Source organism: Amborella trichopoda, chromosome 8 (assembly GCF_054954075.1).
Source record: "Amborella trichopoda isolate Santa Cruz 75 chromosome 8, AtrichopodaSantaCruz75HAP2 v2.0, whole genome shotgun sequence".
Taxonomy (NCBI): domain Eukaryota; kingdom Viridiplantae; phylum Streptophyta; class Magnoliopsida; order Amborellales; family Amborellaceae; genus Amborella; species Amborella trichopoda.
The window spans coordinates 33582226-33607806 of record NC_142343.1 but is presented as its reverse complement, the minus strand read 5'-3'; the positions used below and the strand labels follow the sequence as shown (position 1 = coordinate 33607806).

The following is a 25581-nucleotide window of genomic DNA, read 5'->3' as shown; positions in this document are numbered from 1 at the left end:
ATATGGCACACTCTAGTAGTCCAAATAATTCTCAATTATTGATTCCAATTTTCAAAGGTGAATTTTATGAGCATTGGAAAATTTAAATGAAAACAATATTTGGGTCTTGATAGAAAAAAGGGGGTGATTTTGAAAAAAAAAAATTCATTAAAATGTTAGATGATATGCAATGAATAACAAAGAAAAGAAGAAAAAAATTTAAATGTGATGTTCTTGGAAAAAGAATATGGAGATTTTTAAAAAGGGGGAAAAAAAATTGAAGAGTTCTTGATGTTGTATTTTTGCAAAAGCTTTCAGAAAATGAGATTTAAAAAAAAAAAAAAATCTGAAAGGGGACATGAGTAATCCTCATGGGAAATCCATGTTTATGCGTGCATGAAAAAATGAAAAATAATTTTTGGGAAAGAAAAGAAAAACAGGACAGCCCAGTCCTGGTATGTCGTGCTATAAAAAGGTATGATGGGAAATCCATGCTTAGTGTAGGTATAAGAAAAATGATTTTTGAAAAAAGAAAATAGGACACCGCAATCATAGTTTGTCATGTCATGGAAAGACATGATGATGCCATGTAAAGGCATGAGAGTACCTAATGAGAAGGCATAAAAAAAAGAAATTGTGTTTAAAAAAATAGGACACCGCAGTCATAGTATGTCATGTCATGAAAATTCATGATGATGCTATGAGAAGGCATAAAAAAATGTGTTTTTTTTTTTTTTTAAAAAAGGGATTGCAGTCCAAGAGTATTATGTCATGAGAAAGCATAAAAAAATGGGAGAAAAGTGTTTTAAAAAAAGGAATTAAAAGGAAAACTAATTGCTCCAATTTGTTTTTATAAAAAAAACATCAAGAAATAGGGCAATTCCTACTCCCAAAAGCAAGTTGAATGAATTTTTCCAAAAGCAAAAAATTGAAAAATCAATTTACAAAATTGTCAAAGGACACAATCATTATCCCATCTTTGTGTGTGAGATAGAAGTGGGAGGAAAAGAATTTTCTAGTTTCCCAATGGATACAAGAAAAGAAGCTGAACACAGTGCAACCTATTTTACCATATCATAATTGGCAAACATCGAAAGTAAAAATGACGAAGAAGAGAAGATGAAGATTGCGAGGGAACAAGAAACTTGTGAAATGAAAACGTATATTGAAAAGCTTGAAGACTTGGTTTCTATATTAAAGGAGGAAAATGAAGACTTTCATAATTTCATTAAAAATCATGTACACGAAATATAAAAGAAAAAGAAAAAATTTCTCATCAAGGGGAATGTTGAAAATGCAGCAAAAATTTAGGACGTGTGGTCCGTGTCTAATAGTTATGACTAATGGGTGTATCTCTCTCTATATTAGTGGGTGTTAGTGGGTAGTTATTTTGTGGGGAGTTATCTAATTACGTAGATTTGTGGGTAGTTATCTAATCATATAGGTTTGTGGGTAGTTTTGTTATAAAATGTATTTTTGGATATTTTGGCCTTAAGCCCTCATGGAAAATGTATTATTGAACTTATCAAATATGTGAACAAGAGCCCCAATTTATAGGGTTACAACGTTGTGTACTACTAAAGAAACTAAGATATGTAATGAACCACCTTCATAATATGAGTACACCAGAAGAGGTTTGGATAGGCAAACCTGCTGATTATTTTTTCCTTCATGTTTTTTGCTATGATGCATATTCTTTGATCGCAAAGGAGAAAAGAACTAAGTTGGAAGAAAAATCCAAGAAGTGTGTTTTTCTTGGCTATGTTCACGGTACAAAGGGATACATATTGTGGGATCCTATTAACCACATGGTTATAGTAAGCTGAGATGTTATTTTCAATGAAAATTTCATGCAGAAAAAGAAAGATGGGACAGATACATAAACTATTGAGGTGAAATGCACGCATAAGAACCAACGAGATGATGTTCAAGACCAAGAACTTGAAATTGTCTAAGAGCTTGAAGCATATTTACGTGATCTTGAATTAAGAAGATCTGATTGACCTAAAAATGATCGTTTGAGGCTTAACAACTATATCTTATCCTATGCTTCCCTAACAGAAGAGGGTGAGCCAATTTATTTTCGTGAGGCATATGAGAACAATGAAGCCGGTCGATGGAGAGAATCCATGGAAGAAGATGTGGAGACCCTGAGGAAAAATAAAGCATGGGACCTCGTCAAACTACCAGAGAAGCAAAAGAAATTTGGTTTCAGGTGGGTCTTCAAGAAGAAGAAAGATCCTGATGATATTGTTGAAAGGTACAGATCTCGATTGGTTGTGAAAGGATATGCTCAGAAATCAAATATTGATTTTCATGAGATTTTTTCTCTTGTTGTGCTCATGTCCACTATTAGAGTTGTTCTTGATTTAGAGTTGGAACAATTAGATGTGAAAATTGTATTTTCGCGTGGTGACTTAAAAGAAGAAATTTATATGATCCAACCTGAGGGTCTTATTGAGGAAGGTAAAGAGAATTTAGTTTGTAGGCTCACGAAATCGTTGTACGGGTTGAAACAAGTATTGTGGTGTTAGTACAAACTATTTGACTAGTAGATGTAAAGCTAACCATTGTGTTTATTTTCAAGGCCATTGAGATGGAAGCTTTATTTTTTTGTTGTTATATGTCGATAACATGATTGTTGCAGGACCGAACAAGGAGAATATTGCAACACTTAAAGCTCAGTTGGCTAGGGAATTTGAGATGAAAGAATTGGGAACCGTTCATCGAATTCTTAGGATAAGTGTACTTAGAGATAGGAAGAACATGAAAATCTGGTTAACTCAGAAGAGTTATGTGGAGAGTGTTCTGCGGTGCTTTAATATGCAGAATACCAAACCAGCTAGTACCCCATTTCATGTGCATATGAAGTTTCTTCAAAACAATGTCCTATTAAGTACTATATTCATCTGCAGTAGGGAACCTTTTGCTTGTTATGGCTAGCACCAGACCTGACATAGCACAAGCAATGGGAGTTGTGAGCATGTTCACTTGGACCGTTGTAAAATGAATCCTTCAATATTTGAAGGGAACTTGCGATGCTGGTATTTATTATAGTGAAATGGATAAGAAAATCACTAGTTATGTCGATGCTGACTTTGCAGGTGACTTGGATGAAAGAAGGTCTACTACTGGGTATATTTTTTCTTTGGGAGGTGGTGCAGTTAGTTGGTTATCAAGGTTGCAGTATGTGGTGGCGTTGTCTTTTACAGAGACTGAGTATATGTCATTTACTTGTACGCCTAAATAAGCAATTTGGCTAAACATGTTACTTGGTGAGTTCCGAGTTGTGCAAGATGGTATTCCGCTTCATTGTGATAACCAGAGTGCTTGTTTCTTGTAAGGAATCCAGCCTTCCATGATAAGACCAAATATATTGATGATCAGTATCACTTTATTCGTGATGTGATAGAAGATGAAAATATTTTATTGAAGAAAATTCATACTAATGACAATCCAGTGGATATGTTGACTAAACCCATTGGGAAGGGGAAGTTCACTTGGTGCAGGACTTTCTTGGAGTTTGCGGTGACTTGATGATTAATAACTGGTGGGTAGAAATTTCTTGAAGTAGACTAGTCAGAATGGAAATGTCTTTAAGTGGGAGAATGTTGGATATATGGTGAAGCCCATGTTTTGTGGGATATAATATGTACTTGATATCTTTTGTTATGAAGTTTCATTTATTTGTGGGCTGTCATGTGATCACTCATGTGATGTGAATGCAAGTAATAAGGGATGAGAAAGATTCCTTCTTTGATAAGGAGTGGCACGTGATCTCATAGAGAGATAAACTCCCTTACTCCTTAAAAGATGGGAAATAGATCCTAGTAGATTTAGGAAATCTAAGTGAATAAAAAATGGGTAAAATATGGGTCACGTGGGTCTCCCATGTGTTCCTCTTTATAAGTAATATGTTGCAGAGAGAGAATATTATGTGAGCAAGAGGAAAAAATCCAGAGAGAAGAGGGTTAGTTCTGTAATCCTTGGGTGGGTATTCTATTGAGAGAAAAACCTGTTTGAGGACTTGAGAGAGAGAGCTTGTAATCCCTTGTATTCTCTATGCTTGCATGATATTTTTTGATTAGTGGAAAAGAACTTTGCTGCCCCGTGGACGTAGGCAATTTGCCGATCCATGTAAATCTTTGTGTTTATGTTCTGTAGACACCCTTCTCAAAATTCTGGCTAAGGAAACTCCTAAAAACCTCGATTTTGAATCTAAAAGACTACACAAACCCTAGTAGACCTTAAGCAACCTAGACCCAATATAATTATCCCAAAACTTCCCAACGATATAACAAATGACAATTTGGTCCCTGTAAGACCCCAGTGTTGGGCCGCCGGCCGGGCTGTAACTCAGCCCAACAGGCCCAGATGTAGGCTGATGATACAATCAAAGCATCTGATGATGCAGTAAATGTGTTTTCTTTAATTAAATAAGGCTAAAACTTCAAGATAAATCCAAAATATTCTGGAAAAATTTCAAACAAATTAAGAAAAATTACCAATTAAATCTTATAAATACCCCCTCTCCCTAACCCCAAAGGGATAGAGAAAAAGAGACAAAAAAACTTAGATATTCCTGAAATTAAGAAAATTACCCAAAAATAGGAAAAACCCTTAGAAAATTCTTAAAAATTTAGAAAAAATCCCCAAAAATCCCAGAAAATTAGATAAAATCCTAAAATTCATGTTGAACCTTTGGAGATTCCAAAACCCTTAGAAAACTAAGGAATTGTCCTCTAATCCAAGGAAAAATCCTCAAAAATCTTAAAAAATTAGAGAAAATGTCATAATTCATATTCAACCTCGGGAGATTCCAAAACCCTTATAAAACTAAGGACATTCTCCTTCAATACTAAGAAAGCCTAGGTAGACCCTACCTAAAATTCCCAGCTATTCCCCCAGCCTTAGGAATCTTAGATCTAGGTAAAAAAAAAAACATTAGATGTACCAATTCCAGCAAGCAAAGCATCCAAAAAATTGAGATGGTGGTGTAAATCCGAAGAGCCGTCTGATCCAAGCCCGAAACTTCAGGTTTTGGGTCCCTAGAGGTAAGTATATCTTTTTTTGCTTAATTTAGTTTGTTTTTCTTTATTTAATTATCTGATTTATTTTATTTTTTCTGGAAATTAATTCATCATTATATTTAATTAAATTTAGAAGTATTTATTTTGGTCAAAATACAGATTTGGAGTTAGTGGACTAAGAAAAAGACCGGATTTACATAGATCTGGGTTTTTTCTTAGCCCATAATTCAAGCGCCCCACTCTCTATCTTTTCCAAAGTAACCAGTTTTAGCTAAGATTTGAGCAGATCTCATCACAGAAATCGCCATAGATCGGAGTGTAAGCAGTTTGACGCCCACCGTAAGGTACCTTGAGCCTTAGATTCGTATTTTAGACTTAAAAAAGCTTCTTCGTTTTTTTTCTCATATTTATTTTTTCAGCAAAAATTAAAATAAAAAATAAACCATAAAAAATAAAGAGAAGAAAAACAAGTTAAATTTGAAAAGATTTCTTTTTTTATTGGATTTGATCTTTCTTTCTAGATCTTATTTTTTCTCTCTCCATAAAAAATTTAGGATCTTTTTTATCTTAATTTTTATGATCTTTTGGATCTTTTAGATCATATTCTTTTAAATTCATCTTTTAGATCAATTATTATTATTATTATTTAGATCTTCTTTTATATCCATCTTGATCATCTTTAGGTTAAGATCATCTTTATTTTTAGATCGTCGTTTAGGTCAATCTTTTAGGTCATCTTTAGATCTATCTTTTAGACCATCTTTATCTTTTTTAGATAATATTCTTTTAGATCTCATCTTGATCATCTTTATCTTTAGATCGTCTTTATCATTTAGAGCATCTTTAGATTTATCTTGATATCATCTTTATCATATTTTTCATATCCTCTTTTATTCATACTTATCATCTTTAGATCATATTTTATCTTTTTTAGATCATACTTATCTTCTTTAAGTGTAGCTTTATTTTTTTAGAATACGTCTTATCTCTTTCCAAAGAAAAAAAAGAAGAAGCATATTTCTCTCTTTTGATAAAATAATTTAAAAAAAAAAAAACAAAAAAAGAAGAAGATAGATCTAGGCTTTCTCTGCTTTATCTGTTTAGATTAGAAATAGATCTCATCCTTTTTATCTTATCTTTTGTTGTTAAACTTTATCTACATAGCTTATAATTTTCTTGACATTGTCTTCTTCTTTTTTTGAAAGAAAAATCTTTTTCTTTTAGATGCATCTTTATCTTGTTGTTTTTTTTTTTAGAAAGCCAAAAAAAAAAAAAAAGGATAAAAAAAAAAGAAGAAGAAGATTTTTGTTGCATAATTTTCTAATCATGTATGTAGTTCGTGATGACTCAGATACTTAGTCTACTGCCCATACTAGACCCAAAGAGCTAAGCAACAAGATGACATACCTCCTGGGTTCGATCGTTTTCACACCCATCCACTTTATATCACTGTTTTCATGAGCGGTTATGAAATCAAGAAAGTAATGGTTGACAATGGGGCATCTCTGAACATCTGTCCCTTGTAAATTATTATAAGAGTAGGGTTATCACAAACAGACCTTGAGGTCTCAAACATCTCAATTGCATCCTATGATGGGGCTCAAAGAAAAACCTTAGGGATCATCCCTCTCACTCTTAAGATTGGGCCGGTGGTCAAAATAGTGAGGTTTTATGTCCTTGACATTGAACCTTTCTTCAATCTACTCATTGGCAAGCCATGGCGACATGAAAATTTTGTTGTGGCCTCTACTTTGCACCAATGCCTGAAGTTCCCAATTGCTAGAGGAGTGGTTCGCGTACATTTAGATGCGGTCAGAGTAGAAAAAGAGAAACTCTCAGAAAAATTGAAAATCTAAGATATCACACTTCTAACATATAAGGAAAATTGCGCCATGATCCATGAAATGCACGAAGTGTCCGATAAATTGAAAAATTGTTGTAGTCATTATGATTTCGGATCGTGCATGGCATGAAATATGCTATTGGCTCAGGGTTACTGCCCCGGCTCTGGCCTTGGTAAAAATGGGCAAGGTATTGCTGAGGCAATTACTCATTCCCGTCATGCTAAAGTAGACATCGACGATCGAAGAGGGTTGAGTTGCACACTTTCTAAGCTTCAATGCAACCTCAAATCTTCTTGGCATCCAGGTTTTATTCTTGGAGGAATTCAAGGTCTTGACCATTGAAAGATCGAATCTCTTCCAAAATCGAAGATCATAATTCCTCTAGAACTCCTCTAGAAGAAGAGCTGTTTGAACGACAACTTTCTCGGCTTCCACTTGGAGCCCATATTGTGGCTACCACCTCCTCGGCTCTCAAGTAAACTAGGGCAATTACTGAAAATTGGAACATTACTCCCTTATCCATTGAATCCATCAAGGGGATACAACGACACTTTCAAGTCCTTGTGCCAAAAAACAAGCATCCTGCACGAAGCCTCTCTAGCACCATTACCTTTCCGATTGTAGAAAATGCAGTCAAGACTCTTGACAAACCTAGTGAAACATTAAACAAAGTCAAGGAAGAAAATGAAAATGAAACAAATGAGGACTCACCTGTCGATGAAAATTTCGAGGCAGATGAAAACCTTCCCATTGAGGAACTCATGTTCCAAGCTAAGCAGTTTAAGACAAGATTCGACGACAGTCTTACTACTTTTTTCGAGGAGACCTTAGATATTAATCTAGGAACTGAGAAAGATAAAAAAATCACAAGAATTGGAAGCTCTTTGTCACCAGAAGAACAAGACAAGATGATCTCCCTCTTAAAAGAATACATTGACATATTTGTCTGGTCTTATGAAGATATGCTTGACTTAAATCCCGAATTGGTACGACACCATCTTGTACTCCATGAAGGGGCAAGAGCCATCAAATAGAAACTACATTGACAAAAGCCTCACTTGGAGCAGAAGATGAAAGAAGAGATTGACAAACTTTTAAAGGCAAAGTTCATCTTACCTGTGGACTATTCAGATTGATTAGCCAATATCGTAGTAGTACTTAAGAAAGATGGGAGAATCAGAGTTTGTATCGATTATAGGGATCTGAACAATGCATGTCCTAAGGATGACTTTCCTCTTTCAAATATAGATGCCCTAGTTGACAACACTGTTGGACACAAATGCTATCCTTCATGGACGGTTTCTCTGGTTAGAATCAGATCCTTACGGTGAAAGAAGACAAAAAAAAAACTTCATTCATTACGCAATGGGGGACATACAGCTATAGAGTCATGCATTTTGTTCTTAAAAATGCTAGGGTAACCTACCAGAGAGCCATGACTGCTATATTTCATGATTTGATGCATGACATTATGGAAGACTATGTGGATGACATCCTCATCAAATCCAAAACTCGGGATGCCCAACTTTCCAATTTGAAAAGAGTATTTGACCGACTTTGAGAGCATCAATTAAAGCTGAATCCTCAGAAGTATGGCTTCGGTGTTGAGTCTGGGAAGCTACTTGGCTTCATTGTGAGCCAAAGAGGAATATAGTGGACCCAATGAAAACTAAGGCTATCTCAGAAATGCCACCTCCAAAGAATATTCGAGAAATTCGTGGGTTACAAGGTAGAATACATGTTATCCGGAGATTTATATCCCAATTAGCTGAGAAATGTGGCTCATTCAATCGTATGTTAAAGAAAGACACCCCGTTTATCTTGGATGAGACATGTCAAAAGCCTTTGACCGTATAAGGGAGTATCTTTCTAACCCACCGATCTTGAGTCCACCTGATCCAAACAAACCTCTATTCCTTTACCTTGCTATGACAGATAAGATAATGGGGGTCATGTTAGGGCAATATAATGATCAAGGAAAAGAGAAGACTTTCTACTACATCAGTAAGAAAATTGTCGACTATAAAATACGATACTCAAATGTGGAAAAACATTGTTTAACCTTAGTGTGGGCAACTCAAAAGTTGAGGCATTATGGGCTTTCTTATACCATCAAGTTTATATCCAAGATGGATCCACTCAAGTATCTGCTAGAAAGACATGTTTTAAATGGACAATTAGCCACATGGAGAATGCTCCTAAGTGAATTTGACATCGAATATGTTACTCAGAAATCAGTCAAGAGGCAAGCAATTATCGATCATTTAGTTGAATATGCCTTACCTGACTATGTCCCCATCAAAACAGATGTCCCTGATGAGGACCTCTTTATCATTGAGGATCCTATTTGGGAGTTATACTTTGACTGGGCTAGGAATGAATACGACACTGATGTCGGAGTCATCCTATGCTCTCCAGAGAAAATAATGTTTCCAACTGCTATAAGGCTCAATTTTCCCTGCACAAGCAACGTTGTAGAATATGAAGCCTTAAATTGATTCCTAGCCCCGTCAAAGTATAACTCCCAATTCCTAACGAGTCTCAAGAACGCCCGTGAGCTCCAAATTAAACAATTATGGGTCATGGGTGATTCTTTCCTTGTAATAAATCAAATTAACAGAGACTGGAAGGTGAAAGACAAAAAGCTCAAGATCTACTAGGACTTAGTTGCAAAGTTGTCAAAATGCTTCAAAAGAGTAACCTTTCAACATGTGACTGGGGAAAACAACCAATTCGCTGATACCTTAGCCACTCTCACATCAATGGTCGATATTCCTCCCCAAATGAGTGTTCAACCATTCTACATTAGACACAAGAGTGATCTTTTTCCTCCTAAGATGGAGTCGGAGGAGGAAGATCAAGAATCAGAGAGGGAAGAAGAAGGCTTCACCTTCCAGATAGTCAAGCTAAGCCCTGATATCATGATGTATTAGTCTTACTCAAAGATAGAATGTATCCCAAAGGAGCCTTAAAGAGAGACATAGACGCCTTAAGAAGACTCTCAATCAAATTCTTGATCAAAGACGACATCCTCTACAAGAAAACCTTTAAAAGAATCCTTCTTAGGTGTATTGACTAATCAGAGGTCGACACGGTGCTTAAAGAACTACACAACGAAGGAAGACATGCAGGGGCAACACTCCTAGCTCAGAAGTCAGAAGACAAGGATACTACTAGATTACTATGACCGAAGACTATTGAAAATATGTGAAGAGATGTTCTAAATGTCAAGTTTATAGGGATCTCATACATGCCCCTTCCATGCCACTCAATCCAACATCTCTGCAAGAGTTAATAGAAATCATACCCCTAGAAATTCTTAATTGGCCACCTGGGCCACTTTCACAGGATTTTATGAATAATCCTCATATATGGGATGAAGAACTAGACATTAAAGATTAAATCATACTATTCCCTGAAGAGAAATGATCCAAAGAAAATGATTAGGGCAGGGGCATGATTCCACTACTTGGGGCACCCCACATTCAAAGAAAAAAAGAAGATTCAAAATGGCAGTCCTATCCACCAGTTTGATAGGATCTCCCCATCTGATGAAAATACTATAGAGGCGGTTTCATCCAAGATACTGATTGTCCTGTCAAATGAAGAAGACCCTACAGGGGTAGCCCTGACAAACCACTTGATAGGGGTACCCTCATGTGATGTTGAAAATAAAGCAACGACAACTAGTGAGGCCCACGACTTATCTGATGACTCCCAACATCCCTCGAGGCAATATACTCCTCAAGAGCAACATGAAGTTGCAACTGAAAAAAATTACCGAAAAGGCGTGGGGTGATCACTTACTCATCCCTTTCAAATAAGCCAAGTGGGGCATCCATGCTCTGCTTAGGCATTCTACTATGTGGTATTGAAAACCTAAGGAGTTGAAAAATAGAAAAAAAAAAAAAAAAAAACAAACAAAAAAGAAGAAGAAGAAAAGAAGAAAAAAAAAAAGAAAAAAAAAAAAAAAGGGGAAAAAGATGAGCTTAGCCAACCCAACAAGAGATTGAAGGATTAGGAAACACAGAGTGACTCCGAGTTTGGAAATCAAGGCTCGAGTGAAACAGTCCAAGGAGGAAATCTTCTATAAAGATTCGACAACCTTTGTCAAGGAAGTATCAGATACCAATTAAGGGTAAGGAAAATCTAAGGATAACCAAGACTAGGACCTCTCTGCCTCTAGGAAGAAGGAAGGATGATCGAGTTCTTATCTGTTTTTTTTAAGATGAAGTGCCACAAGAAGGAAAGATAAAATGCCACCAACTCTTCTCCTCCTCCTCTGTTTCCATCTTCTTCTTCTTCCTCTTTTTTTTTTTTTAAAAAAAAAAAAATGGCGAGATGAAAATCGGAAATAATCTCGGGCATTGGAAAAAAAGCCACTGGGCTGAACACCCGAAAGGGACCCTAGTAGCAGAGAGAAAAAAAAAAAGAAAATCCATCAGGCTAAAAATCCGAAAGGAACCCCGAGCGTTGGAAAAAGGCTACTGGGCTGAACACGCGAAAGGACCCTGGGGCGATAGAAAAATAGAACTTCTCTATCTTTTTGTCTCTTATCCAAAATCACAAGAAATTCTTCTGTTCTCAAGTTAGAATGGCATTAGAAAGCAAAAGGAAGGCATTTGTCCAAGTAGAACCTGAAGAGGCTCGACTATTTGAACTTCAAAATAGTGGAGTGGAGTAACAAAATTCGAAGTGCAAGGATATTCTAAGGCACATCCCATATTATCCAAGACACCGGTCTACTCAGAAAAATAAGAAAAAGTCTTCATTGAATTGTGACATAAGAGTCAAGATTGAAAAATGAGGAAGTACTCAGTGATTCCTCGTCTTGAAAGTCCTAAGTAAAGGCTCGACAAGCTAATGAGAAAAAAAAAAAAAAAAGGAAGAAGAAGAGAGAGCTCGATGGTAACATGAGCCTAAACTGCTAACCAAACTTGTTTTTCAAAATTTCTCATCCATCTTCAAAATTTCCCCTACGTGTTTCGCGAGTTTTCAAAAACCTTAATTTCTTTGGTTAAAATGTAGCCCAAAACTCTGTTTCTCTTTCAAAATTCAATCTATCTTCAAAACCTTTTAAAATGTTTTTAAAAAACGAAGGAGTTTCATGGAGGCTTGGATATGATGCGTCCGCCACCACAAAATCATGGATTTCTGTGCTTGCAAACTTTTAGGAAAATAGAGACCAACACATAGGTTCATATACTAAAAAGCTTGAACTTGTGAACCCCAATAATCAGAATCAAAGGCGAATAAGAAGTTCAATTAGCCAAAAAATCATATCCTATCATTTCTTCTAAATTAAAATCCCATTCGATTGGACAATAAGACCCCGAGAAAAAGGTCTTAAGTCGAAGATGACTACATTGGCAACTTCCCAGGTAGCATTGGAGTAACTAAAACAAGGAGTGTCATTGGTTCAAAGATAGCACGGTTCTTATTGACTGTCACTTTAGATCCCGATTGTTGGAGACCTCTCAACTGCACGGGCTCAAAGATAGAAGTGCCAGTTCGATGTCTTATAGATTAAAAGTATCCATCGGCGTACTGCCTACGCAAAAGGTACTGGTCATTCAAAAGAATGATCCCCCGAAAAGGTTTTCCTTCCCACTGTGTCTCAGGTGTCTACTTCTTTGCCATTCACCAGGTGCCCTAGGTGAATGCCAAAGAGGGGCAACTTTAGACACTCCTCTCGAAATTCTGGCTAAGAGAACTCTAAAGACCTCAATTCTGAATCTAAAGGACCACAGAAATCCTAATAGACTTTAGGCAACCTAAACCCAATATAATTATCCAAAATCTTCCCAAAACCTATTCTAATTTGAAGTAGAGCCTGGGAGCTTTCCAACAATCCAAGAATCGCCTGAATCATATCTATGGAAAAAACGATAGGTATGAGTTACCTATGGACGCGGGCTGGGTTGTAACTCGGCCCGGCAGGCCCAAACGCGGGCTGATGACACAGTCAACACATCTGATGATGTAGTAAACGCGTTTTATTTAATTAGATAAGGCTAAAACTTCAAGATAAATCCAAAATATTCCAGAAAAATTCCAAAAAAATTAGAAAAAATTACCAATTGCATCCGATGAATACCCCCTCTTCCTAACCCAAAAGGGATAGAGAAAAAGAGACCAAAAAAACCTTAGAAATTTTCAAAATTAGAAAAATTATCAAAAAATACCAAAAATAGGAAAAACCTTAGAAAATTCCTCAAAATTTAGAAAAAATCCCAAAAAATCCCAGAAATTTAGAGAAAATCCTAGAATTCAACCTTTGGAGATTCTAAAACCCTTAGAAAACTAAGAAAATTATCCTCCAATCCTCTGGAGATTCCAAAACCCTTAGAAAACTAAGAAAATTCTCCTCCAATCCTAAAAAAAGCCTAGGTAGACCTTACCTAAATTTTTCAGTTTTTCCCTTTGCCTTAGGAACTTTAGATCTAGGTAAAAAAAACCTTAGATCTTCTAATTCCAGCAAGTAAAGGCATGCAAAAAAAGAGATGGTAGCGTAAATAGGAAGAGCAGCCTGATCCAAGCCCGAAACTCCGGGTTTCAGGTCTCTAGAGGTAAATATATCTTTCTTTGCTTAATTTAGTTTGCTTTTCTTTATTTAATTCTTTGACTTATTTTATTTTTTCTGGGAATCAATTCACCATTATATTTAATTAAATTTAGAAGCATTTATTTTGGTCAAAATATGGATTTGGAGCTGCCGCTGCCAATGGACTCAGAAAAAGACCGGATTTGCATAGATCTGGGATTTTTCTGAGTCCATAATTCAAGCAACCCCATTCTCTCTACCTTTTCAAAAGTAACCAGGTTTTGTTAAGATTTGAGCAGATCTCATCACAAAGATCAGCGCAGATCGGAGTGTAAACATGTTTTTTTATTTTTCTACGTTATTTTTCTTTTCCTTATTTTTGCCTAACCTTGATTTTTATCTTCTAGTATATAAGAAACGTATAGCATCACAAGTACAAGCAATTTGGATTGCTGGAGATAAGGATGAAGGGGTTGGCATAAGAAGTGCGTCGATCCATTCACGATCAAGTAGAAACCACTTGATTAATGTTACGATCCCCTACAATATCTTTTATTATTTTCTTTTGAAGAATACTGATGGCAAAATAATTTATTAAAGACACCAAGACATAGAACTCGTAGAAAACAATGTGTCCTTTAGAGAACACTATTATTACAAATTACAAATTCGAGTGAGAGATAGTTTTTAGGGAGAGAGGAAGGACGGTGAAAATGGGATCTATAGTTGGTTTCTAATCAAGATTTTTAGAGAGAGGAGAGTTGAGAGAGAAAATCATTTGGGAGAGAGTGAATGTGAGAGATTGTGGAAAGGTGGGGTGTTCGGTTTTGGAAAGAGACAGAGGAGAGAAGGAGAATGGCGAAAATGAAGGGCACGGGCCCTTGGCTTGTTTTCGATCGATTTACCTGGATGCCACACTCGTTCTCTGGGCCTTTAACCAAAATGATGGCCCACGAAATGTTCCACAAACAACGGGATCCTCGTCGTCTATCCCAAGGCCCCTATAAATATTGGGAAATTCCAGGGAAGCCCACGGGAAAATAGGTAAGAAGAGAAATTTCAAATCCTTGATGTTCTAAAAAAAATCAAATCTTGTACTTAAATGTGGGGTTATTACATGCATTGACGTGATCAAAAGAGGTGATGAGACTGTCACTACTACTATCTTAATAGACCAAGAAAAAAATAAGATAAGATATATAGGAAATGCAAGCGTAGGCAAGCGGGTCTACAGCTATATATAAACCTAAACCTAACAGTTGGCCCGATCTGTCGGACACGGTCTCATTTTATATTTTAAATTGTAATTATTTTTCGACAAGTCTAAATCACATAAAATTTTAGACGTCTATTATTCTCATCAAGGAGCACATAATAAAAATATTTAAAAAATAATTTATAATATATAAATTGATCAAAATACTTCTGAAATGTTTCAAAGGTATTTTGATCTATTTATTTCTCACAAAATATTTTTTTGATATTTTTATTGGATTTGTTTATTTTTAAAGTACATACGTCCAAAATTTCAAGTGATTTGAATTTATAGAAAGAAATTAAAATTCAAATAAAAAATAAAATTGTGATAATTGGATTGGCTCAGATTCAATCTAAGCCGTTGGGCTCATATGTAGTTATAGGCCCACTGACCTACGCTAGCATTTTCCTATATATATATATATATATATATATATAGGAAAAAGCTCTGGTTAGCCCACTAGTTCATATGAACATATGAGCGCAACGGCCTATATTGAATCTGGACCGATCTGATGATCACGATCTCATTTAGTGTTTGAATTTCAATTTTTTTTATACAAATTCAAAGCACTTAAAATTTTAGAGTGTGTTTTTTTCATTAAGGCATACCTAATAAAAATATAAAAAAATTTATTCATGAAAAAAAAAACCAAAATACCCTTGAAAAGATTTTAGAGGTATTTTGGTCAATTTATTTTATCTAAAATATATTTTTGATATTTTTGAAAGATTCAAATATATTTTATGAACATACATTTAAAATTTCAAGTGATTTGGATTTGTATAAAAAAAATTAAAATTCAAACAGTACCGAACACCCGTGATCGTCCGATCGGCCCATATTCAATGGGCCGTTAGGCTCATATATTCATATGAGATAATGATCTAATCCAAACTTTTTCTATATATATATATATACTAATGATCCTATGAGACCTTATTACATCTATATGTATAGGACTCCAAAAAATCGTCATTAAATTTGATATAATTCTCTAAAAAAGCCAAATTTAACGGTGACCGTTGGAATCCTATACGCGTAAGTGTGAAAGGGTCTCACAAGTTCATTTCCGATATAAAGGGAAAAGATGCCCTACGCAGCTCGCGTAGGAAAAACTCGTACACCAACGGCTGAGATGCACCCGAAAAAGTTGGAAGAAAATCAATGGTTTGAATTCAAATACAAGCCACCTTAAGCTTTTTGGGTAAAAAAAGTAGGCCCGCCCATCTGACTTCTGAAGTTGCAATGCACCTCATCTCGGTCTACACGAGATTCAATCTCTCTCCTCACAGCCCAACCCCTCAAGCCATTTCTCTCTCCTCGCAGCCCGACCCCTCAAGTCATTTCCCTCTCCATCTCACACAGAAACACTCTCTCTCTCCTCGCAGCCCAACCATCTCGCAGCACAACCCACCTCTCCCTCTACACAATTATCTCTCTCTCTCTCACGCAGAACAACCCTCTCGCTCTATCCATTTCTCTCCGAGAATCCCTGTCTCTCTCACAGTAGAAAGACCCAAAATAGTAGTAGAAGAAGAGCAACAACATAACCCTCTTTTTCACAGTATAAACACCCAAAATCGCAGAAATAGGTATGGGAAGCTCTACTTTTTTTTATGGTTTCGCAGAAAGAGGTATGGGAAGCTCTATATTTGTTAGGGTTTTTTTGAGGGTGCTTTATTGTTTTTGTTTCTTAGTCAGACGTTCCATTTGTTGTGCTCTATTCTGATTTTTGAGTTTTTGCTGTGATTTTGATTTCATTGGTGTGTTTATTCGGATTATGTATTGAGTTTTGCATTTTCAGTCTTATTGGGCTCTTTTATTTCAGCTCTGCTGCTGCTCCTGCTTCTGTGTTCTCTCTCTACAAAATTAAAAGATTGAATGTCTACCCATTGCTGCTGCTTCTTATATTGGGTTATGCATTTTGGGTGTTAAAATTTTTGCATTTGTGGGTTTTATTGGGTTCTTGTATTGGAATATGTATGAGAATCCCTCTCTCTCACAGTAGACACACCTAAATCACAGAAGAAAAAGCAGCAATAGCAGAGCCCTCTCTCTCTCACAGTAGACACACCTAAATCACAGAAGAAGAAGCAGCAATAGCAGAGCCCTCTCTCACAGTATAAACACCCAAAATTGCAGAAACAGACATGAGAAGCTCTATTTTTTGTTAGGGTTTTTTTCTTTTTTTGGGTGGTTGATTGTTTTTGTTTCCTAGTCATGTGTTCTATTTGTTGTGCTCTCTTCTTATTTTTGAGTTTTTACTGTGATTTTTATGTCACTGGTGTGTTTATCAGGATTATGTATGAGTTTTGCATTTTGGGTGTTATTGGGTTCTTGTATTTCAGCTCTGATGCTGCTTCTACTTCTGTGTTCTCTCTCTACAAAATTTAAAGATTGAATTTCTACCCATTGCTGCTGCTGCTTCTTGTATTAGGTTATGCATTTTGGGTGTTAAAAGTTTTGCATTTTTTGGTGTTATTGGGTTCTTGTATTGGATTATGTGTGAGAATCCCTCAAAATCGCCGAAATAGATATGAAAAGCTCTATTTGTTGTGCTCTCTTCTTATTTTTGAGTTTTTACTATGATTTTTATTTCATTGGTGTGTTTATTAGGATTATGTATGAGTTTTGCGTTTTGGGTGTTATTGGGTTCTTGTATTTCAACTCTGCTGCTGATGCTATTTCTGTGTTCTCATATTTTTATATATTGTTTTTTTTCCCATTGTTTATCATTTTTAAAATTTGTCCTATTTTTCACAATTTATAAGGCTTTTTTTTAGGATTTTTGCTTTTTTCTTGGCTCGGTACAAACTCAGGTAAGTCTACTTGCAATTGTCCAAGTAACTCAGCAACACCATGGCTGAGTTCTATGGCCAAGCCGAGTTCGAAAACAGAGATATCTCTAAAAACCTTTCCTCGATTTGGAGTAAAGCTGTGAATAGCATGTTATTTAGTGCCTTTTGAGTTATCTCGGAAAACACTGGTCTCCTCCTAAATCGATGTTTTATTCAACTTTGTTGTGATTGAATCCACTTAATTTAGTCCTGCAAGGGAAGGTGTAGCTAAGGAAAATGTCATATTGTTATGTGTAGCTTGGCTTGTCCATGCTTGTCATGGCAAACTCTGATATTATTGTTTTTCGAAATTGTGTGCACACACCATGGTCCATCAGTGGCTCCACGCCAATAGACCATTTCAAATTGTGGTCCACTTACCTTGGCCCGTAGTCTTGCACATCCAGTGAAAACAGAAAAGTCAAAACCATTCACCAGCAAACTCCTGCTGATGCCAAATGTTTTTGTCGTCGTTGATGTTTTTTGTGCTTTCATGCTGTAATCTATCTCCCTAACTAAAAAAAAAAAAAAGGGTTCTATTTCCCTAACTGTTCCAGAATTAAACTCCACTATGCTACAGTGCATTCCGATAAAGTCAACGTATCATTGGAAAATGAAAATTTTCTTGAGGTGGAGAATTTATTCCTGGGTTTCTTTTACGTCCTTGCATAATCATCATGTACACAACCGTTTTTTATGCAGTTCATGCTTTTTCATCTGATGTGTTTTTGGAATTGCTCAAATTTCCCATATTATTTTATTTATTTATTTTGAATGATGCTTGATCTAATTTATATCTTGTGCTTTTATTTCGATATCTATGGTTAAATATCTACTAATGTGGTGCTGAATTCTTTTGCTTCTTTTGTAGGTTCCTTGAAACGTCAGTAGATGCTTAGCAGTCCTTTACTTCAAGCGTGGGTTTCTATACTCCCAAGAAACCCAATATTTCTATTTTTGGGAAGCAAGCATGCTTTCTCTTTGATATCATTTATGGATGGGAAGCAAGCATACTTTTTTGTAATGAAATTTGTATACAAATGCTTGTGTTGTAAAGGGAGCTTCAGTCACAGTGAGCAAACTTTAAGATTCAAACACTTGGATTGAACTTGTTGAAACCGTTTAAGAAACATTATGAGTCTGCCAAATTGTCATGTGCAATATCTCTTGTTTGCGTCGGTTGTGATTTTGTTGCAGGAGCTCGCCATAGCCAATCACTCTTAATTTTTGTCAAAACTTCTCTTTTCATTGGAAAAGAAAAGTTCTGTTAGCTATCATCCTTATTGAGAAGATTTCAACGATGGGTGTTCTTTGCTTGCTCTTTTATTTCAATGCACCTAAGTTACTTGGATTTTTATTTTGCAATGGGTTATTTTCCTACTTTGAAAGTCTCATTTTCCTACTTTGAAAGTCACGTTACACACACAGTCCATCTGTATAGCTCGCCATGATATAATCTTCCAACTAGTTACAAATAAACAGTGATATAATCTCACAACTTGTTACAAGGTGTTGTCGTATATTAAGTCGAACTGTGCTCCTCCCCTCTCCCTGTTCACACTGAACAATATATAATTTGCTTCCTCTATTTTGTAATAACTGGAAGTTGTGCAATTGGATGTGAGTGCCTCATTGAATTAATTTCTTTTGCTCCTCCCCTCTCCCTGTTCACACTGAACAATATATGATTTGCTTTCTCTATTTTGTGATAACTGAAAGTTGTGCAAATGGATGTAAGTGCCTCATTGAATGAATTTCTTTTTTTTCAATTGCTCTCCATTAGTAATTACCAAATTTAAAAAATAAATTTTGGGTAGAGAGAGAGAGAGCGACCAAATGCCGGGTTGAAGAGGGTGGAATTTAGAGGATTTTCACTGTTGTTAAGGGGCATAATACTCATTTCTTTTTTATACTTAAAAAAAGAAACCGCAACCATTGTAAAAGAACTACAAGCGCGGATTATTACTTTTCACAAAACGATCCAAATTCACCACACAGATCAGCAAATTCCCTCTATAATTAACATTAGCACTTCAAACATTGGGCTTACGTATTCCCATATTTACTCTTGAATCATTTCCATATAATACAATCACCACATTCACCACACATGTCCATTACAATACTGCATTTTACCAAAAAATGATTCTTTACTGCGGCCATTACCATACAACACAATCACTAGATTCACAAAACATCTCCATTACAAAACTTCATTTTACCAAAAAAATGACTCTTTACTGCCCCATTTCCATACAACACAATCACCACATTCACTATAACTATGGAGCATGTAACAAAAAATAGCTCATGACTTATGTCAAGGAGCGTGTAACCAAAAATGGATTTTGAATCTTTTGCAAAACATTTCCGTATCTTCTGTGGAGCATCTTTTCGACCTACAACAATAAGAATAGTCTTGATCTATTACACACTGAAATAAAGGAGAATAGTCTTGATCTTTTACCAAAATGCACAGTGATAAAAGCATGAACCACATTGAGACTAAAGAGAATCCTAGTTTATACCTGTTATGAAGATCCAATGTGAGCCTTGCGTAACAGCAAATTCTAATACTTTATATAAGCTGATTTTCCGACCAATGATATCCTGAAAGAGCAATCCATATCTGGTCACAAGCAACATACAACATGCACATGCATCCATATAAACAACATGCAAGCATACATGAGTACATAACACATTTCATACATAGATGAATAATACATAATGTTGCTTACCATCAATACTCATGTCACATGTTCTTAGGGGACCGAATCTTATAGTGGACTTTGAAAATAACCCTGTAGTAAAAAAATAAATTGAAATATTAGCATTTCATAATGCATTCACAATGAGTAATATCATATGAAAATTCTAATACATCTAGATTGAAAAGCTTATACAATTAAAATTCAAAAGAATCTAAAGGTATGGATTACTACTTTTCACGAACGAATGATGGACAATTTCTTCTATCATGCTCACTACCCTGACAAACTGCGCATTTCCTAGACTTTTCCATTGGATTCCATCCCTCTGATCGAGCTTTTGTTCTTGCATTTGTCGGCCGTACCTTTGCTCGTGCTCGTGGAGGATCAAGGACATTTTGACAATTGTAACTTCCATTTGGTGTGTCACTACAACTAGTAGCACTTCTTTCATCATTGACATGGCTCATGGTGTCAACCTGTGGACATCGCTTACAACCGAATTTATCATCAACCTCTATTACAAATTCATGAACTTCCACACTTTCTGACACACGCTCAGCGAGGTATCGAACAACCTGCAAGACGTCGTTATATCAAATGGAGCGTGGTAGTGCAGATGTATCATAAAGTTGTTTGCCACTTTCATCAACAAAAACCCCCCTCTTTATGTCTTTTGACCAGCGCCTCATTATATTTTGTGGAGGGATTTCGGAAATATTTTTCATTATAAAAATCTTCAACACATGCATGCGAAGAAGGCCCATCCTCTCATATAAGTGACAATTGCAAGAATCCATCTTCTCATGGGGATTGAATTCCACCAAGTATGATCTAGATCCAGTTGCCATATCTGCCATCTTAAAAGTGGCCACTTGTCCATTTTCATCAACTAACTCACTCATAAAATTCATACAATTGGCAACCTCTTCCACAAATATCTTCAAAATCTTTTGAGTATAGATTTTTGATGCATGTGACTCAAATAAAGAAGTTGTTCTTAAGATTGGAGTAGTTGTAATGTCTTTTAAGTCATTTTCCTTTTCTTTTCGTACCTTCTTATCTTGCACTTTTGCATATTTTCCAATAATGTATGTAAGCTCGTTTTGGATGTCAAGTGCATCTTGAAATGCTTATTGATCCCTTCGCTTCTTTGGGTAGAAGTCATACCCGCTGTTAACCTGCCAGTCAAGTATGTATCCACCCATTGCATGCGACAACCGTAAAGTCTATTTAGCCATTCATTGCTTTCCAACTCATATTTCTCAATAATTAATTTCCATCTCAATTCAAATTCTTCTACTGTTGGGCTAGCTATAAAACTCCTGAAGGTATCTGGAAAAAGAAGGATGCATGAACAAGGCATGGCATAGTTTTTCTTTAATTTTCGAAAGTATATGCCACTTACAGTAATGATGCACACTCTGGTCAAAAACTTGTCTCACTGCGGCTAAAATTGCATGGTATTGATCAGTGAGAATAACACTTGGTTGTTTTTCACCCATTGCTTCTAACCAATTTTCAAATACCCAAACAAATGATTCTACCTTTTCATTAAATATGAGTGCAAATCCAAATAAAGTTGTATTAAAATGGTGATTTATATACCAAGTAAGAGTGCAAAGGACATACTAAAACAGTTTGTTTTGTATGTGGTATCAAATGTAACCACATCATTGAAGTATTGATATGAAACTTTACATCTGGCATCTACCCATAAGATGTTGAGAATGTGATCGTCCTCATCTAATTTCAATCTATAGAAAAAAGATGGGTTCGATTCTTTTATTATATGGAGCCATTGTATAACTAGACTACCATCTTCTCCTCTTACTTTTCTTCTGAAACTGGCAATTTCATTTTCGATGTCCTTTTGTGTACATGTGACATTCTCAATCCCTCCAGCTTGCTCTATAAATATGTCATGAATATGTCTTGGCTTAACCATTGCCGAACTCATTGAATTTATTATCAACTTTGTGACACTAGACAATGTTCGGTGACTGTGAATTAGTAGAGATTTTCTTGGACTGACTAGATCGTGATAGTGATCATCAATAAACTTAGTCACAACCCACTCGTTGTCTGCTTTTCTACTCAGTCCCAGCTTAGCCTTACACCCACACCTTAATTCAAGGAGTTCCTTTCCACTGACCTGATTTTTCACTTTTCGAAATCCTTCCTTAGAGTAATTAATTTCTCTATCAATCATTTGACCATTTTTATTGTGGGTAGTGCCCATACGGATACCAAAACCTTTAGCTAATGCATAAGCCTTGTAGTAGTCAATTGCATCTTCTTCTGAAGAAAGCATCATTCGTACATGGGGTAAATTTGTTTCTAGGCTTTTGGTTGAGGAGTCAGGTTCTCCATCTTGCATTTCTATGAATTTTCTAAGAGGGGTTGCAAGATAAAGAACCTGCTCTATGGGCTCATTGGTGTCACCCATATTGTCTACAATTGCGCCAGTGGAAGAAGACATATAGTCTGAAACGGTGTGATCCATCTAAGTTTTTCAACTGAACCTACATAAGAAGACAAATAAATATATGTATTCAAACCTTTATATAAACAAAACTTTTGTATAATATGAATAAGAAAGTATCGAAATGGTGAACTTTTGTATAATTTGAATAAGCAAAACGTCCCATATATGCCACCTTGTCTATGTAGCTTAGGTAGTACGTTCCAAAATGGCTTAAGAAAGTACGTTCCAGACTACCAGATAAGAAACAAAGGCCATTGATACTTTTCCATAAGAATAATTAATAATTCCATGCATTAACATAAGTTTGACTCATTTCCATAAATAAGACATCCAATTTGATCAATAAATTGCACTGATTGTATGTGAAAGACACAATTTCATAATGCATTCACAATAAGAAAAGAATTTCATAATACATTCTATTGAAGCTTATGCAATTAAAATCCAAAATGATATAAAGGTATGCATCACTGTTTATACATAACCCATTATGTAAAGGAAGAAGATATCCAGATAAAAGAAGAAATTCAATCTTTTAATTTTGTAGAGAGAGAACACAGATGTAGCAGCAGCATCAGAGCTGAAATACAAAAGCATTTGGCATCAACAGGAGTTTGCTGGTGAATGGTTTTCACTTTTCTGTTTTCACTGGATGTGCAAGACTATGGGCCACGGTAAGTGGACCACAATTTGAAAGGGTCTATTCGCGTGGAGCCACTGATGGACCATGGTGTGTGCACACAATTTAAAAAAATAATAATATCAGAGTTTAAAATAATATTAGAGTTTACCATGACAAGCATGGACAAGCCAAGCTACACATAACAATATGACATTTTCCTTAGCTACACCTTCCCTTGCAGGACTAAATTAAGTGGATTCAATCACAACAAAGTTGAATAAAACATCGATTTAGGAGGAGACCAGTGTTTTCCGAGATAACTCAAAAGGCACTAAATAACATGCTATTCACAGCTTTACTCCAAATCGAGGAAAGGTTTTTAGAGATATCTCTGTTTTCGAACTCGGCTTGGCCATAGAATTCAGCCATGGTGTTGCTGAGTTACTTGGACAATTGCAAGTCGACTTACCCGAGTTTGTACCGAGCCGAGAAAAAAGCAAAAATCCTACAAAAGAGCCTTATAAATTGTGAAAAATAGGACAAATTTTAAAAATGATAAACAATGGGAAAAATATATAAAAAAATGAGAACACAGAAATAGCATCAGCAGCAAAGCTGAAATACAAGAACCCAATAAAACCTAAAAATGCAAAACTTTTAACACCCAAAATGCATAACCCAATATAAGAAGCAGTAGCAATGGGTAGACAATCAATCTTTTAATTTTGTAGAGAGAGAACACAGAAACATGAGCAGCAACAGAGCTGAAATACAAGAACCCAATAAGACCGAAAATGCAAAACTCATACATAATCCTAATAAACACACCAATGAAATCAAAATCACAGCATAAAACTAAAAAATCAGAATAGAGCACAACAAATGGAACATCTAACTAAGAAACAAAGACAATAAAGCACCCTAAAAAAAAACCCTAACAAAAATAGAGCTTCCCATACCTATTTCTACGAAACCCTAACAAAAAATCCCATGCCTATATCTGCGATTTTTGGTGTTTATACTACGAGAAAGAGGGCTCTGTTTTTGCTTTTCTTCTTCTGCGATTTTGGGCCTCTCTACTGTGAGAGACAGGGATTCTTGGGGTTAGGGAGAGAAATGGATAGAGCAAGAGGGTTGTTCTGCATGAGAGAGAGAGATATATGGTTGTTTTGTGTAGAGGGAGAGGTGGGTTGTGCTGCGAGATAGGTTGGTTTGTGAGGAGAGAGGGAGGGTTTCTGTGTGAGATAGAGAGAGAAATGACTTACGGGGTTGGGCTGCAGGACAGAGAGAAATGGCATGAGAGGTTGGGCAGGAGAGAGAGAGAATGGGTTTCGTGTAGAGAGAGATGGGGTGCTCCGCAACTTCAGAATTCAAACCGTTGATTTCCCAAAAACGTAAGTTGGCTTTTATTTGAATTCAAACCGTTGATTTTCTTCCATCTTTTTCAGGTGCATCTAAGCCGTTGGCGTACGAGTTTCTCTTATGCGAGCTGCGTGCCATATATATATATATATATATATATATAATTTTAAGTGATTTAGATTTGTAAAAAAAAAAAAGAACATTTAAACAAGATCGTGACTATCAGATCGACCACAAAATGATCCAGATTCAATTCTTGACATATGAAAATGTCAATTGGTATGTGTTATTTTTTTTGACAAAAATGGAAAGGCTAAAAAAGGATATGGTGATGTTGCTCAGTGCCCCTAAGTATATGAATACTTAATGTTTATGTTCTTTAGTTGTTAGTGAGGATCTAATTTGGTTCATGGATGCAATTATTATCTGCCACTTTATGATGGTGTTCTTTCTTTATGCATCTTGTCATTTGGTATCCCTGCGCTTTCGCTTCTTGAATCATATTTTCAACTGTCATCTCTTGCTTTTGTTGGTGGTTGGTAAAGTTGAGGGTGAATGCGATTTGGTATTGTGAAGAAGTCTTGTGCGTTTATCCCTCTATGTTGTAGCCTGTTGGGTGTTGATGTGGGTTCTTAGCATTGTTTTCATGGCTAGTTCTTTCTGCAGCTTAGTTGTGTGTCAGTTGCTCTTGCTGCTGGATTATTTGGGAACATGTATTGCTATGACTCTTCTATCAGCTAATGTTGAGTTTGTAGCGTTCTGCATGGGAGGTACTCCGGTATGTTTTGGGTGTCATCTATTGATCGTGCTTGTTGCTGGATCCTCAAGGAATTTGGAATCTGTGCCATTTCAGGATATCACAAGTCCACGATGTGTAATAAATAACGCTATTATCTGCACTAT

At 35.9% G+C, this 25581-nt stretch overlaps 1 protein-coding gene and 1 long non-coding RNA gene across 4 annotated transcripts; one reads left to right on the top strand and one right to left on the bottom strand.

Annotated features, from left to right (window-relative positions):
* Nucleotides 1-15792: 15792 nt before the first annotated feature.
* On the top strand, nt 15793-18643 carry LOC148781031 (uncharacterized). The gene is made up of 2 exons (XR_016039726.1): nt 15793-16250; nt 18367-18643. It is a non-coding gene; the product is annotated as an uncharacterized LOC148781031 (long non-coding RNA).
* A 913-nt stretch (nt 18644-19556) lies between these two features.
* On the bottom strand, nt 19557-24759 carry LOC110008177 (protein FAR1-RELATED SEQUENCE 5-like). 3 transcript variants are annotated; one of them, XR_016039725.1, is made up of 5 exons: nt 24276-24755; nt 22626-22731; nt 20237-20299; nt 20024-20105; nt 19557-19894 (listed from the first exon to the last, which is right to left on the bottom strand). XR_016039725.1 is itself a non-coding variant. In XM_088845630.1 (5 exons), the coding sequence occupies exon 2, from the start codon at nt 22710-22712 to the stop codon at nt 21807-21809; it is 906 nt and encodes a 301-aa protein (XP_088701756.1). In that variant the 5' UTR covers nt 22713-22731; nt 24276-24759; the 3' UTR covers nt 19557-19894; nt 20024-20105; nt 20237-20299; nt 20441-21806. The 3 variants fall into 3 exon arrangements, 1 of the variants encoding a protein (XP_088701756.1); XM_088845630.1 differs by having other exon boundaries at nt 20441-22731; nt 24276-24759; XR_002282787.2 differs by lacking the exon at nt 22626-22731 and having other exon boundaries at nt 24276-24738.
* Nucleotides 24760-25581: the final 822 nt, after the last annotated feature.

Bases quoted from the DNA above. Each gene is read 5' to 3' on its own strand.
- LOC110008177 (XM_088845630.1), bottom strand. From the start codon at position 22,712: ATGGATCACACCGTTTCAGACTATATGTCTTCTTCCACTGGCGCAATT.